The sequence below is a fragment of the Dromaius novaehollandiae genome, chromosome Z (genome assembly GCF_036370855.1).
Source record: "Dromaius novaehollandiae isolate bDroNov1 chromosome Z, bDroNov1.hap1, whole genome shotgun sequence".
Classification (NCBI taxonomy): Eukaryota; Metazoa; Chordata; class Aves; order Casuariiformes; family Dromaiidae; genus Dromaius; species Dromaius novaehollandiae.
In genome coordinates, this window is record NC_088132.1 from 67,216,230 (window position 1) to 67,228,816 (window position 12,587).

Here is a 12,587-nt window from a genome sequence, read left to right on the forward strand (position 1 = left end):
TTTTCTTTTTAAGAGCAAAACAACAGTAAAACTTCAGGAAATTTAAAGAACTATGCTCTTAAGCAGAGCCCTGTAGCCTCAAATGATACAACCCAGTGCCTTTAGAGAAATATGCACTTGACTGCTGGTGTGATTGGTGAGACCATTGACTTCTGCCAGATCTCTCTGGACATGCCATAAGAATAATCATATATCAAAAAAACAATGATTCAAGGATATTGTGGCTACTTCCCTATCCATGCTATGTCAGTGGACAGCAACCAGGAAATAATAAGCAAATACAAATGACTTTTTATGTGGTTGTACATACAGTGAATTAGACAGCAAATTAACTGATTTAGAGCTGAAATTTCCTTCTTTAAAAGCTACTTTTCTCAGTGTGGGATGTATAAGGTAGAAAATAAAAATCTCCTTAGAATTTATAGTGGCTTACGTTATTAAGCTTGGTACAAACATGAACTCATTACTACTAAATAGTTCTTTATCACTACTTGGGTAGGCACTCATTTTAAACAGACTGTTCATCCTCTCTAGGATAGCTTGGGCAACAAATAAAGCACCAAAACTTCAGTAAGTTCCTGAGGTGTAAAAAAGCACTGTTGTCAGTAAATTTTGAAAGCATAATAGATATGAGCGAAAAGATTGGTGTAAGAGGACTATGAATTAGAATAGTTTTAGTTGAAAATGTCAGTGTAATAATTAGTGTGATCTTTTTATTTTTATGTAAAATGATTCTTTAGAATATACAAAAAATATTTCTTAAAGCTGTCTTTGAAAACCTTTTTCAATGCTTTTTAGACTTGATTTCACCTGGAGATATTAGAACTGTCATTTAGAAGCATTTAAAATTTTTCAATAATACTAATTCAATACAGATTACTGTGTTGACCTCTTCTATTTTACTTAGCACAGCAACCAATAGTAGCAGCACTGATTTAGCTTCAGAGGAATAGTAAGCTCTTGAGCTCTTTACTAGGCAGAGAAAAATGATGGAGTTAGTTCTTCCTTCTCATTCGAAGCTCTGAAAGATATTTGCACCCCCACGTTCTTAATTTTTGCATCATTCCCTACAAGTCTGTGTGATAGGTCTGTCTCTTTCTTGCTTATTGTCAACATTTTATAATACTTTTAAAAATCTGGAACTTTGAGATTCTAAGTTTTAAATTTACAATCATCCTCATTTAAACAAAAATAGAAAAAATAATCAGTGCTAAAATAGTTTAAAAGAAAGGGCTACCTCAGTGTCTCAGTAGCAGCTCATTGCACCACTGAAGCATTTCAGCTCTCTCTGTTACATGAATAGAAGGATGTTCCGAACAGATAGGCAGGGAACGCATTGTATTACTGTCTCTGCACAGGTCACCGAAGGGCAACACAGGGAGTTACATCTAGTTTTTCTCACCTGAAAGAAAAATATTATATAACATGGACAACAGAATGGCGTTTGGAAACTTTTTTCTGAAGGAAAAGTAATGATTCATTTTTAAATGAAAAATGAATCATAATGCAATAAGACCTTTTCTTACTAACTAATCAGATTATACTATATTTTGGACTAAAATATAAATACAAAACTGATACAATCTCACAGTCCTTTCAATGTTATTTCATTACTGAAGCCTGAACTGTAATATAACTTGCACTGACATTCAGCATCAGGAAGTACAGTGCATAATCACAGTATATAATGATCCTTTAAATATTGGGTTGTCATAGGATAAAATCACCTGGTTCAGTATTATATTTTATTTTGGTTGAGTGGTTGGTTTTTGTTTGACTTTGGTTAGCCTTAGTAATGTAACTGCTCTCTGTGATGGTTAAACTTAAAGTTCAATCTGAAATTAAGCAATACTTTGATTAGGAGTGAGCCACAGATGAATGTACTTATCTCTTGTGATTATTATTCTAGTTCTTTCCTTTCACTTTCAGGGTTCCTTGGAGAAGTGTATTCTCCCAAATCAGGTTGATGAAATATTTTGGTTGCTAGCATTGTAAAAGTGTTTGTGGTAATTGTAACTATAGATCATAGTAGCAGTGATACATGAATGCAGCTGTTCCTTCTCCATGGTAATTCTAGATTATTTGAAAGGAATCTGGTAAAGCAGTAAGCCTATTAAATGAACTGACAAGAGAAGTTTGGAAATTTTTGCCAGTTTACGGTTATAGTGATAATTAAAAATACATGCAGTCTAGATAAAACTCTGAATATTCATAACAATTAGTCTTCACATTTATAGTAAGACAGAAATCACATTGCTTGTGCTACACCAGGAAGTACTTGTAAAGTCTTTTATGAATGTCAGTTAAAGGTACTTTGCTCTCTACTCTTTCAAGTGATAGTGAAACCTTATTAGATTTACCTTGGAATAAAGAGTTTTAAAACTGAGAATTCTAATGCCACTTTCAATCCTAGGTACTCTCATTTTAGTGTTGTACAGCGGCAGTTAATGGCTTTATGCTTAAGTCACTAGTCTCTAAACTGAGAAATTTTTCCAGAAATAAACTTGAAACAAAGGGAAGCTCTAAACCTGGACTGTTTGAAGAATATAACAGGCTGTCTGTGGAATGTAATATAATCCATATGCTGTGTACAAGTTGAGTGGTTCGTGAAACTGGACTAGTGGTTCTGACGCTTTCTGAGGCCAATTGAACTGTTATCATCAATCAGTGTTTCTTGCTGATTGCCACGGACGTTTATCAAGATGGGGTGTCTGTGGCATGCCAGGAGGCTTGCGCTGGTGTGGTGGAAGTTGGCTGGAAGTCAGTGCTGGAGCGTTGTGCTGGTGGCGCGTTTGCTGCCCAGGCTCTGCTGCAATCAGGGGCTGGAGCAGTTGCGTCTTTGTGAAGCCCTTCCTGCCCTTTGGGCTACTAGAAGAGGCAGTGAGTCCGCAGAGAACAGTGTTTGATTGGTTTCTATGCCTTCCCAGATCAAGTTTAGCTGAGCAAATCATGTTGCCCTGCTTACATTGAATGCTGAGTGTGTGTAGTTCTCATCTCTGTTAATAAATGAGATCTCAGTGTTTTTTATGGGGTTGTTCAAGAGACACAAGAAAGGGAAACTTTGCATAGAAATTTAATAAAAGTCGTAGAATTTTTAGGTTGGAAGGAACCACTGGAGGCCATTCAGTCCAACCGCTTGCTCGGCGTAGGACTACAAAGTTAGACCAGTTCTCAAACAGAATAAGAGGTCATCCTTTGGGTTTGTGTTTTCCAAGGTTCACTTTGAGTTCTTTTATTAAATAACAATAACTTTCCATGATAATTTATCACTTAGGAATCATCATCATTCATTAAAATCTGTTGAGTGTACATTACCGTCTCCTTGAAATCTTTCATCACAATGGATGTGTATTCTATACAATAGGCAGCCTTACTCACTATTTCTATAGCAGATATTAAAGATATGAGTCTGGCTCTTTACCTTCTGTACCAAGCTCTGTTGTCAGCAGGGTTGGAAGAGAAGCCTTTAGATACTTCTGAAACAAAACAGTGAAATACAGTATCCCTTTCTTACTGTGAAAGTTACAACTATTATTATTCAGACCTCTTAGCTCTAAAAGAAGACAGGCTATCAGGTTATAAAAATGCATGAAAGTTCAATTCAGGTTGTAAAAGTGGGGGAAGATTTTGATATTATCTATTTTTTTTTCTATTTTTTGCTTCAGTGCTCCCTATAATTTCATTCCAGCACTGTAATGGTATGAGTACATTTGCAAAGAGGTACTTACCTTTAATATGTTATCTATTAGATATTTGGATTTCTATTTGGATAGAAGCCATGAAAAAAAAATTTAATCACATTGCTAAAGCACTTGCGATTGGCACTGCGCATCAATTTTACTTATATAAACATGGTAATAGGTTTTGACAGGAGTTTGGAGAAGGCTACTGAATGCCACACATGCAACTTTCAGATATGCCGTGGAGTGATAAGCCATGGTACTGACTTTATCCTAGATGCATATCCTAGAGAAGTAAGGCATATAATGAAATGTTTAAATTACTTTGTCTTCTCTACTGACTATGAATATTTCAAATGAGTTAGAGTTTTCTTAGCATTAACAAAATATATCAGCATCCTCATATATCTTGTACCTCTCTACAACAGCATAGTATAACTACTAACCTAGTATGCATCTTAAGGCAAAAGTGACCCTGCGTTACAGTATTGTGGTTAATTTGTATAGAACCAAAAAAGTACCTGAGGTGAAGCTGACAGCAAGATAGAGACCATTTTTCTAAGCAAGTTATACCGCATTACATCAACCATTCTGTCTCTTTCATTTCTTAGGTTTTACTGGGACTTAATCATGCTCATAATGATGGTTGGAAACCTTGTCATTATACCAGTTGGAATCACATTCTTCACAGAACAAACAACAACACCATGGATTATTTTCAATGTGGCATCAGACACTGTTTTTCTATTGGACTTGATCATGAATTTTAGAACTGGGACTGTTAATGAAGACAGCTCTGAAATAATACTGGACCCTAAAGTCATCAAGATGAATTACTTAAAAAGCTGGTTTGTGGTTGACTTCATCTCATCAATACCAGTGGATTATATCTTTCTCATTGTAGAAAAAGGAATGGATTCAGAGGTTTACAAGACAGCAAGAGCACTCCGTATTGTGAGATTTACAAAAATCCTCAGCCTGTTACGTTTATTACGACTTTCAAGACTGATTAGATACATACACCAATGGGAAGAGGTAAGATACATGTTTATATTTTTACTCACTAAGATCTTATTCCTCTAGATATAATAGTTAGGTCTCTCCAAAGAGCTACGCAGAACCAGTATGGAATCAAGAGTTTTTACTCACTAGTTGTTGTAGTTACATATAGGTGCTAGGGGAAAAGCCATTTCTGAAGAAAGCATAGATGAGTTACCAATTCAGTCTGTTAGCCACAGAGACTGAAAATAGGTTTGGCACCATCAGCACGAGGAACATGAGCTCATACTGAGAATCCGTCAGAAATTTTAGGAACTAGCTAAAGCTGCCTGTGAGTTCAGTGAATAGCACTTAGAATTGTGAATTAAATACTTTTGTAATCCAAGAGAACTTAAAATGCATATTCATATTTTTCTGTTACAGGAGAAATTGAATCCATTTATAATTGAGTAGATTTCCTAGAACAGTTGTGGTGTGAAGGCTTGTATGTAAGCTGAATATATCGAATACTTACTTTCTTTAAAAAAAATTTTTTTTTGAGTCATTTGCTTCTAAACTGTCAACTCCACTATTTCCAGAAGTGACCTTATGCTGCCTGCCAACTTGGCATGGTGACATTTCCAGGAAATTATGGCATTCCCTAATTTGGCATGCTTAGGGCTAGGAAGTGTTTGAAACTTTGGCACATATCACCATGATTCAGTCATTTCATTTCTTGCCTGTCCCCATTTCTGTAGTTCTAAATATCATAATATGTTTTAAAAGGAAGTGCTAAAATACAGGAAAAATAACTGCTGTTTTTTAAGCCTTTCATGCAGCCAAGTGTACTGAGAATGATTTTGTGAAGCATTTTCACTGACAGTATTAAAAATAGACTTGCATAAATTTACTTACTTATTTTAAATGTTTTTAATTAAATGATTATTGAAAGAGTGCTTGGTATCCTTTCTCGTGATTTTCTGCCAGTTACATCTCTTTCAAAGCATTACATTCCCCTTTAACAGAAACGTAAATGCTAAGCTTTCTCACAAATGAAGTCAGATTATATAAAAAAGACCTGATCCTGGATGATACAAAGTATCAAACTTCTCATAAATTTATAGCTGTTTCTCAAAAACCTCCTGGAATCAGTCATTATTTTTATTACTCTTTTTTGTAAATTCTACATCTTTTTGCCTCTTGTAATGCAGTGTAGCTATATTTTTGACACAGAAATAGAGCACGGCAGTTTCATACGCAGTTTAACTAAGGCAAATGATTAGGAACATCTTGCAGTTCTACCATAAAGCTGTGCTTTTGTCTCCTCTCTGCTTTACAGAGAGACAACCTTCTGAAATGCGTTCAATGACATTATTTTCAGGCAGCTTGAGTTAATGGCTTGCCACGATAAAACTCAACTAAGTGAAATGAATACAGATCTTTTTTTCTTCCCCATTGCCTCTGCTGTCAAAGAAAAATCAAGTATTCTAAATCAAGAAAAGCTGAATCTAGCACTAAATGGGACTAGAAGCAACCAGAGGATCTAATCCAAACCAGCAATGTAATCTGTAGCTAATGGCTGCTGATTTCTACCAGAACAAAGATGATTCCTCTGGGCTGTCTGCTTATAATTTCATGTCCAATTCCACTAATAAAACTTGAGAAGTATTTGTCCTATGATACTTTCTTTGCCAAGTATTAAAAAACAAGTCGAGTCCATGATTTTAGATTTGATAAGATGTTATCATGCTCCCTGGATATTCTCAGGAAGGTAAAAGAGGATCTGAAATAGTACTATTCCTTTTTTGTTTTGAACCTCTAATAAAGCAACTATAAGCTTGTTGGCTCCTTTTAAAAAGGAGTTCTGATGACTATGGGAACATGCAAGTACAGTGATAAATATGGAGACTAAGTCAGAATTTGATAAATCCCCAAATGAAATGCATGTAACAATCATCTCTTAGCTCCTTTGAAATGTCAGAAATAAAGGCAGTCATATGGGTTTTCATATTTGGCTTTTGTTATCACAGTAGTTTATTACTATTTTGAATGTGGGGTGTGAAAGTGTTCTGCATGGCGATCCATTTCAGCTTCTGAGAAACTGTATGTTACAGCACCGTAATGTTTTAAAATAATGAAACCGGGTAGGGATGAACTTTGCTGGATTAGAAAAGAGTAGTTGGATTGTCCCACGGTGATAGTCAGTGAAACCTTTGCTAATGATATTAATTCTCTTCTGTATTGTGGATGTTTGTACATGCACAACGGAGAGCGACTGTTAACTAACTTGTTGATGACACAAAAATGGACCCTGTTTATCTGTGTGTGGTTAAAAGGATTTAGTATTTTTTGCATATGGGCTGACATGTGGATTTTAAACGTAATGCAGATTAACGTGAAATACTACATATTTGGATCCAGAATAATGAGCATTATGTCAAAAATATTGAGAGGATGATCAGCATCACTCATTCTTTATAAACTGCCAAGACGATACTTCCTGGAAAACTGATTAACGAACAAACAAGGTTGTTTAATACAGCTCTTATCCCATGGAGGTGTTTTTCTGTCCTTATACAGAAAAGACAGGTTGAAATTGTGTGGGCTTTTCCTTTCTTAGTCTCATGTTTCCTGAACTTTAAGATGAGTAGGCAACAATTTTAAGGCTTTTTATGTGGTATTTTTGAAACATAGTTCCTTTTCTTTATTTATTTCCACATCATTTCAATCAGTTAAACCAGTATCAAGCTGCTAACAGTCTTATACAGTAATATTGAGGTAAATAATGTATGTATTTCAGAAGCTTTCTCTTTAATGGGTATGAGGGAACAGAGCTGTAGCCTGTGGTGCAACATATATATTAAAATCTGACTGATATAGTCATACCAGTCTGATGTTAATAGTTTATTCAAACAAATGACAGTGGAAATGAGAAGACATTTAAGCAAAGATACAGAAGATATTTTTGCAGGAATTCATTTACTGAATTTCCAAATTCACATTGTCCTCAACTTATTTTTATCCACAATATCTAATATGCCAGTCTTTTATCAAACCAGATATCAAGAAATAGATGATATACTTATTTAAGTAAAATTATATAATTTAATATGCAAGTAAGGTTAGCTATTTAAATTGCTGATTGCAGAAATTATATTTTAGCAATAGCTTTTTACAGGGGGTTTGTTTTTCATTAGGATAGGTTCCTGAAAAAAATATTGAATAGGAAGTACTGGATCTTCTTATTACTTAGCGTAACTTTATTAAATTCAGAGAATCCAATATGAGAGAACTAGTACTGTTTGTCTGACATGATCACAAAGTGAAGAGGAAGAGAACAGACTGGTGAAAAACTTAAAACCAGCCCAGCAGAAGAAAATATATTTGCTTTAAATACAATAATAATAGAATGTTGAATGATCTAATTCACAGCTGTTTTTTTGTAAAATGTTTCTAAGAGAGATTGTTGGCTGTTTAAGCTGCTGACTCCTGAACATTTTGCATAGGCTTGCATGCAGCTAGTTAGTTATTCCTAGTAGTTGCCTATGCTTTTAGGCAACTAAACAATAAAAAATAAAAGATATGAATAATGAAAAAATATATTCTTATAATGAACTTGTTTACATTTTAAAATAATTTTGCAATTTTTTCCTTTGAATTTTAATTAAGAGATATCAAATGGTATGCCATTTTTGCTTTACATTTACTTGCAATTATAAATTTACTGATTCTTTCAAATCACAACATTTTTCAAAAGCTGCTTGAAAAATAAAGTTTAGCCTTGCTTAAAACTGTTACAGTCACAGGAGAGGAAGGAGTAGATGTGTAAATAAATAAAACCTGTGCTCCTAAAACTGTACCCTGAATCTCAGCAATTCTGAGAGGCCTGATAATTTAGAATTAGAATAGATTTTAAACTGACTGAATGCTTATTGCAAGAGGTGCAAAGAAGGTTATGTTTTGTAAAATATGCAATGATTGTAAATTCCAGCCATAACTTATTTTGGTTCGACTTGTAGTGAAGACTGGTTTTCACTTTAGCTAACCTTTTCAAGGTTAGGGAGCCTACACTGGTGTCCATTCTAGCCATTGCTAACCCTTAAGCGGTTAACAAAATGTTCCCAGAATTTCTGAGCATATCACACAAAAGTGTCTTATTCTGCTTTTACTGTTTTATTCCTAATCATCACAATAATACTGATCCAGCAAAGCTCATAAGCTCAAGCTTGCTTGAATGCTAACTCACACTGAAGTGCTTAAAAATTAAGCAAGTATGTAAGGGCATTACCAAATCAGATACTGTATTAACAAATTCACCTGTTGCTTATGGGAGATATTATCCAATCAGAATTATCACAGATGACCACTAGGTGTCCTCTCTTTTTGTTCCCGTACTCCTTATCGCTAACAGTACAAAAATTGATATTATTTATATGCTGAATTATTAATTTATGCCTAAATAAAAATATTGTTAAGGAATGCTTGTGTTACCTGGATGGATAACGGAAGACTTTTATTTCAGTAGCATGCTGTTTCTGTGGTATGCGTACAGATGACTTGCCACCTATATAAATTCAAACCACTTTTTCTGCTCATCATCTTGTAGTCTGTTGAGAAGTCAAGATTTTGTGTCTTTCCTTTTGATCACTGATTGAAGAATTGTGTGGGAAGGGAGAGAGGACAAGTTAGGTGGGTACTTGGCAAAGATAGATAAAGTGATGTATCTTTATTGGAGGGGTTGTTTATTTTATATTACCTAAATATGGCTATGTTTACAAGACATGAGTTTTTCCTTTTAATGATGGAATTATACAGCTTTTTCATTTGCTTAATTAACAGTGCCATGGAAATGGGAGGTGACATAATAGTTTCATTCTTTTCACTCTGTTTAAATTCCTGTCTTCCAAGGATATACTTTCAAATATACTCTCTAGATCCTTTAAAGTTGTGTATATTAGTGAAGTACTGAAAATAAGGGTGCTGGTAGAGGTTGAATGCATTTTTTTAATATATTAGCTTAAAGTAGGACATATATTTTTATTGTCTTTTATAGATGCATCAATCAAATATAAGTTGTCTATCTCATGGAGAGTGGGGGGAAGAAATGTGATTAAACATTTGCAAGGGGAAAGAAGACCTAGGAGGGTCTCTTACAAAGTCCATGAAATTCTGTAACAAGGTCTCCATTTGATATCTTCTGCCCTTCTACCATTGAGAGGTCTGAAGTAGGAGAAAATTGCTATTTCCAGCCAATTTCTACAGGAAAGAAACAGAAGATCAACAGAAGCTTTCCCTTCTGTTAGAAAGATATGCTTGGAAAATGCACTATGTTTAAATTAGTGAATTTACTGAAGTAGTGAATTTGTGAGGTTGTGTGGATCAATGAGGAAGATCAAAACCTTGAGTTGTTTGGCTTTATTTTACTTCATTTTATTTTTTAGAAGTTTTTCTGAACAGGACTAAGTAAATACACAAACCATGGTGAGTTAGTCGAGTTGTTTAGTGTGTGGATCCTTGTTTCCATTATCTAAGTCTTATACTTAGACTTGCAATTTGTGCTGTGCTGTATCTCGGGTATCTGCGGTGTTTGGATGTGGCTTCTTCCTTTACTCTGAAGTGAGGATGAAGCTGTTGTCACATGGGCTTGACACATGCTGGCTAGCTCCACCTCTTGTGTGAATTGGAGGAAAAAAAACATGCTATTTGCTTGCAATTCGAAGTATAAAATCTAAAAGTGCTCCTTGCTCAATGTATGTATAGTAGATCTCTCACTTCATCCCAGCGCTGAGGCCCGTTCCTATCACGTGGCTGCTGCTTTTAGCCATTCTGGGTTACATGGTCTCGTAGAGCGACCTCCACTTTTGAGAAGGAAGGCATTTAAGAGACTTATCATTGGTTTTCAGCCCAAGGCCATACTGCCCTGAAGCAGGTTTGTATTCTCCTATTATGTGACATCAACCAGTGCTTTACCTTTGGGTTTTTGTTTTCTTCTCAAGCCAAGAGTAATTGGTTGGTCTGTAAAAAAAATCAGCACACTCTGTAGTGTGTAGACTGGGGAAAGTACTCAGAATAACTGATAAACTATTTTAATTTCCTTGCTTTGAAGGACTTTCTTATTTTGGATATGATGTTTTATGCAGCCTCTAAATCCACTTTTTACCCCTGCATTTGATTGGAAGGTTTCAGTCTTTCTGTTTGGATGTGAACTAGGGCATGGCACTCGATCAGGACTGAGCTATTAGAGCGTTTCTACTTCAAGCTATACAAGCTGATCATTTAGAAATGTCAAATAGCATGTAGCACAGGACTGCTTAGCTTAGTTCCCCAGAGGGAACGCGTTCCTTCTGTGCCTGAGAGTTGTGCTCACTGTCAGTTCATTACTGGGAACGATGCACAGTGTTGGTATTCCTCCGTAATTTGATTGGGATGTTGGCTAATGGGTAGTCTGTCTGTGTGACAGCAACTGAGAGCAAGGCATTTTATCTGTAAACTCCGATCCTATAAAGCTGTTATCCTGACTACTAGCCCTTTTCCTCTTTCCACTCAAAATTAGAGAGACTGTTTTTTTTTTTTTTTTCCAAGCCTGGTGTGTGATTAAGAAACTTGATACACTGTTTTGATAGTCTGTTTCTAACTTCTAAATATAATTTGCTTATGATTTTAAATGGCACATATGCGTAGAACTGAAATGATGTAAAAGATATGTTACACATAAATTCCAATATAAGGTATTTTAAGAGCAAAAATTGGTCTCAAGATGTATAGATATGCAAGTCTCAGTGTTATTAAATAATATTTTTTCTTGTCATGTGATTTACAAGCCTTTTCTATGCCTTTTGCTAAACAGAGCACCTAATACAGTCTTTACTTGGTTGTGTTCCAAATGGGAAATTGTAATGGATCTCATTTCCCACAAACTTTTGCATTTATATGGATCTATCCATATTTTAACATTAGATGAGTAGATTCAGGTCACAGTTATGCCAGTACTTTCTCATTCAGATTAGTGAAAATTATGTATTTGAGAAGAGCATGTATCATTGGAGCCAAAACCATGAAATATCACTGGTGTAGCTGACGGAGCACATTTTGCTGCAAAGGTTTTGTTTGTTCATTCTATTAAATTCTGAATAACAGCAGGAAAATATACATAACTAATAGAGATAATTAGAAGGCATTATGATCCATGTTTTCCTAATAATAGAATACTAACTGCCAAAAAAGAACAGCAAATTGGTAGTGCAGGCAATTACTGAAATGCAAGCAAGGTTTAATATTCTGTTTTTTCAATTTTCTGCTTTACGATCTAAGCACAATCACTTTCATGGAAAGAATAGTCCTTTTCCCTACAGAATTACTAGTAAGTGTTATGAGTGTAAAGTTTCTTGCTTAATCTTTTCATACTCTTTTTAAGACTCTGCAAACTAAGCTTTCATGTATGCATACACCCAGAGAGTGTGGTGGTGATGTTTCCCCTAGCACATGAACCATAGAGACCATGGCCTAAGATAAATTTCCCTGAACTCAGATGCTGGAAGGTAATATTTCTTTCTTTATAGGTGTGTTTGTATGGCTTGTATAGTAACAGACCTGTCGATGGTTGTCTTGAGTTCACTACTTTGTGTCACTAAGATAACGTCTTCACCCCTGCAGTAGCATTTCTTGGTGATTCCAGTCAATGAGTTTTTAAAAAGGTTGAACTGTGTGAGCCTGTCTTTTACATTGAAATGTAACACTTTTTTAAAAAAAGAACTTTTTATAGTCTAATTTGTTGTTCATTAATTTTTGAGCCTTTCTGGGTAAAACTCCTGTTTTGCACATGCTAGAACTTGTATCCGTTACTCTTGGCAGCAGATTTGGAAACGCAGGAATTCTCCCAACTTAAGCTTTTAGTACAGGTAAAAAGCTTCCTTGGCTGTGCTTTCAGGG

General features: G+C 35.1%; 1 protein-coding gene across 1 annotated transcript in view; it reads left to right on the forward strand.

Annotated features, from left to right (window-relative positions):
• LOC112984010 (potassium/sodium hyperpolarization-activated cyclic nucleotide-gated channel 1) overlaps nt 1–12,587 on the forward strand; it is a 208,519-nt gene that overhangs the window by 19,311 nt on the left and 176,621 nt on the right. The window contains exon 2 of the mRNA XM_064501737.1: nt 4,292–4,715. Within this exon, the coding sequence (XP_064357807.1) occupies nt 4,292–4,715 (424 nt within the window). The remainder of the gene's footprint in view (nt 1–4,291; nt 4,716–12,587) is intronic.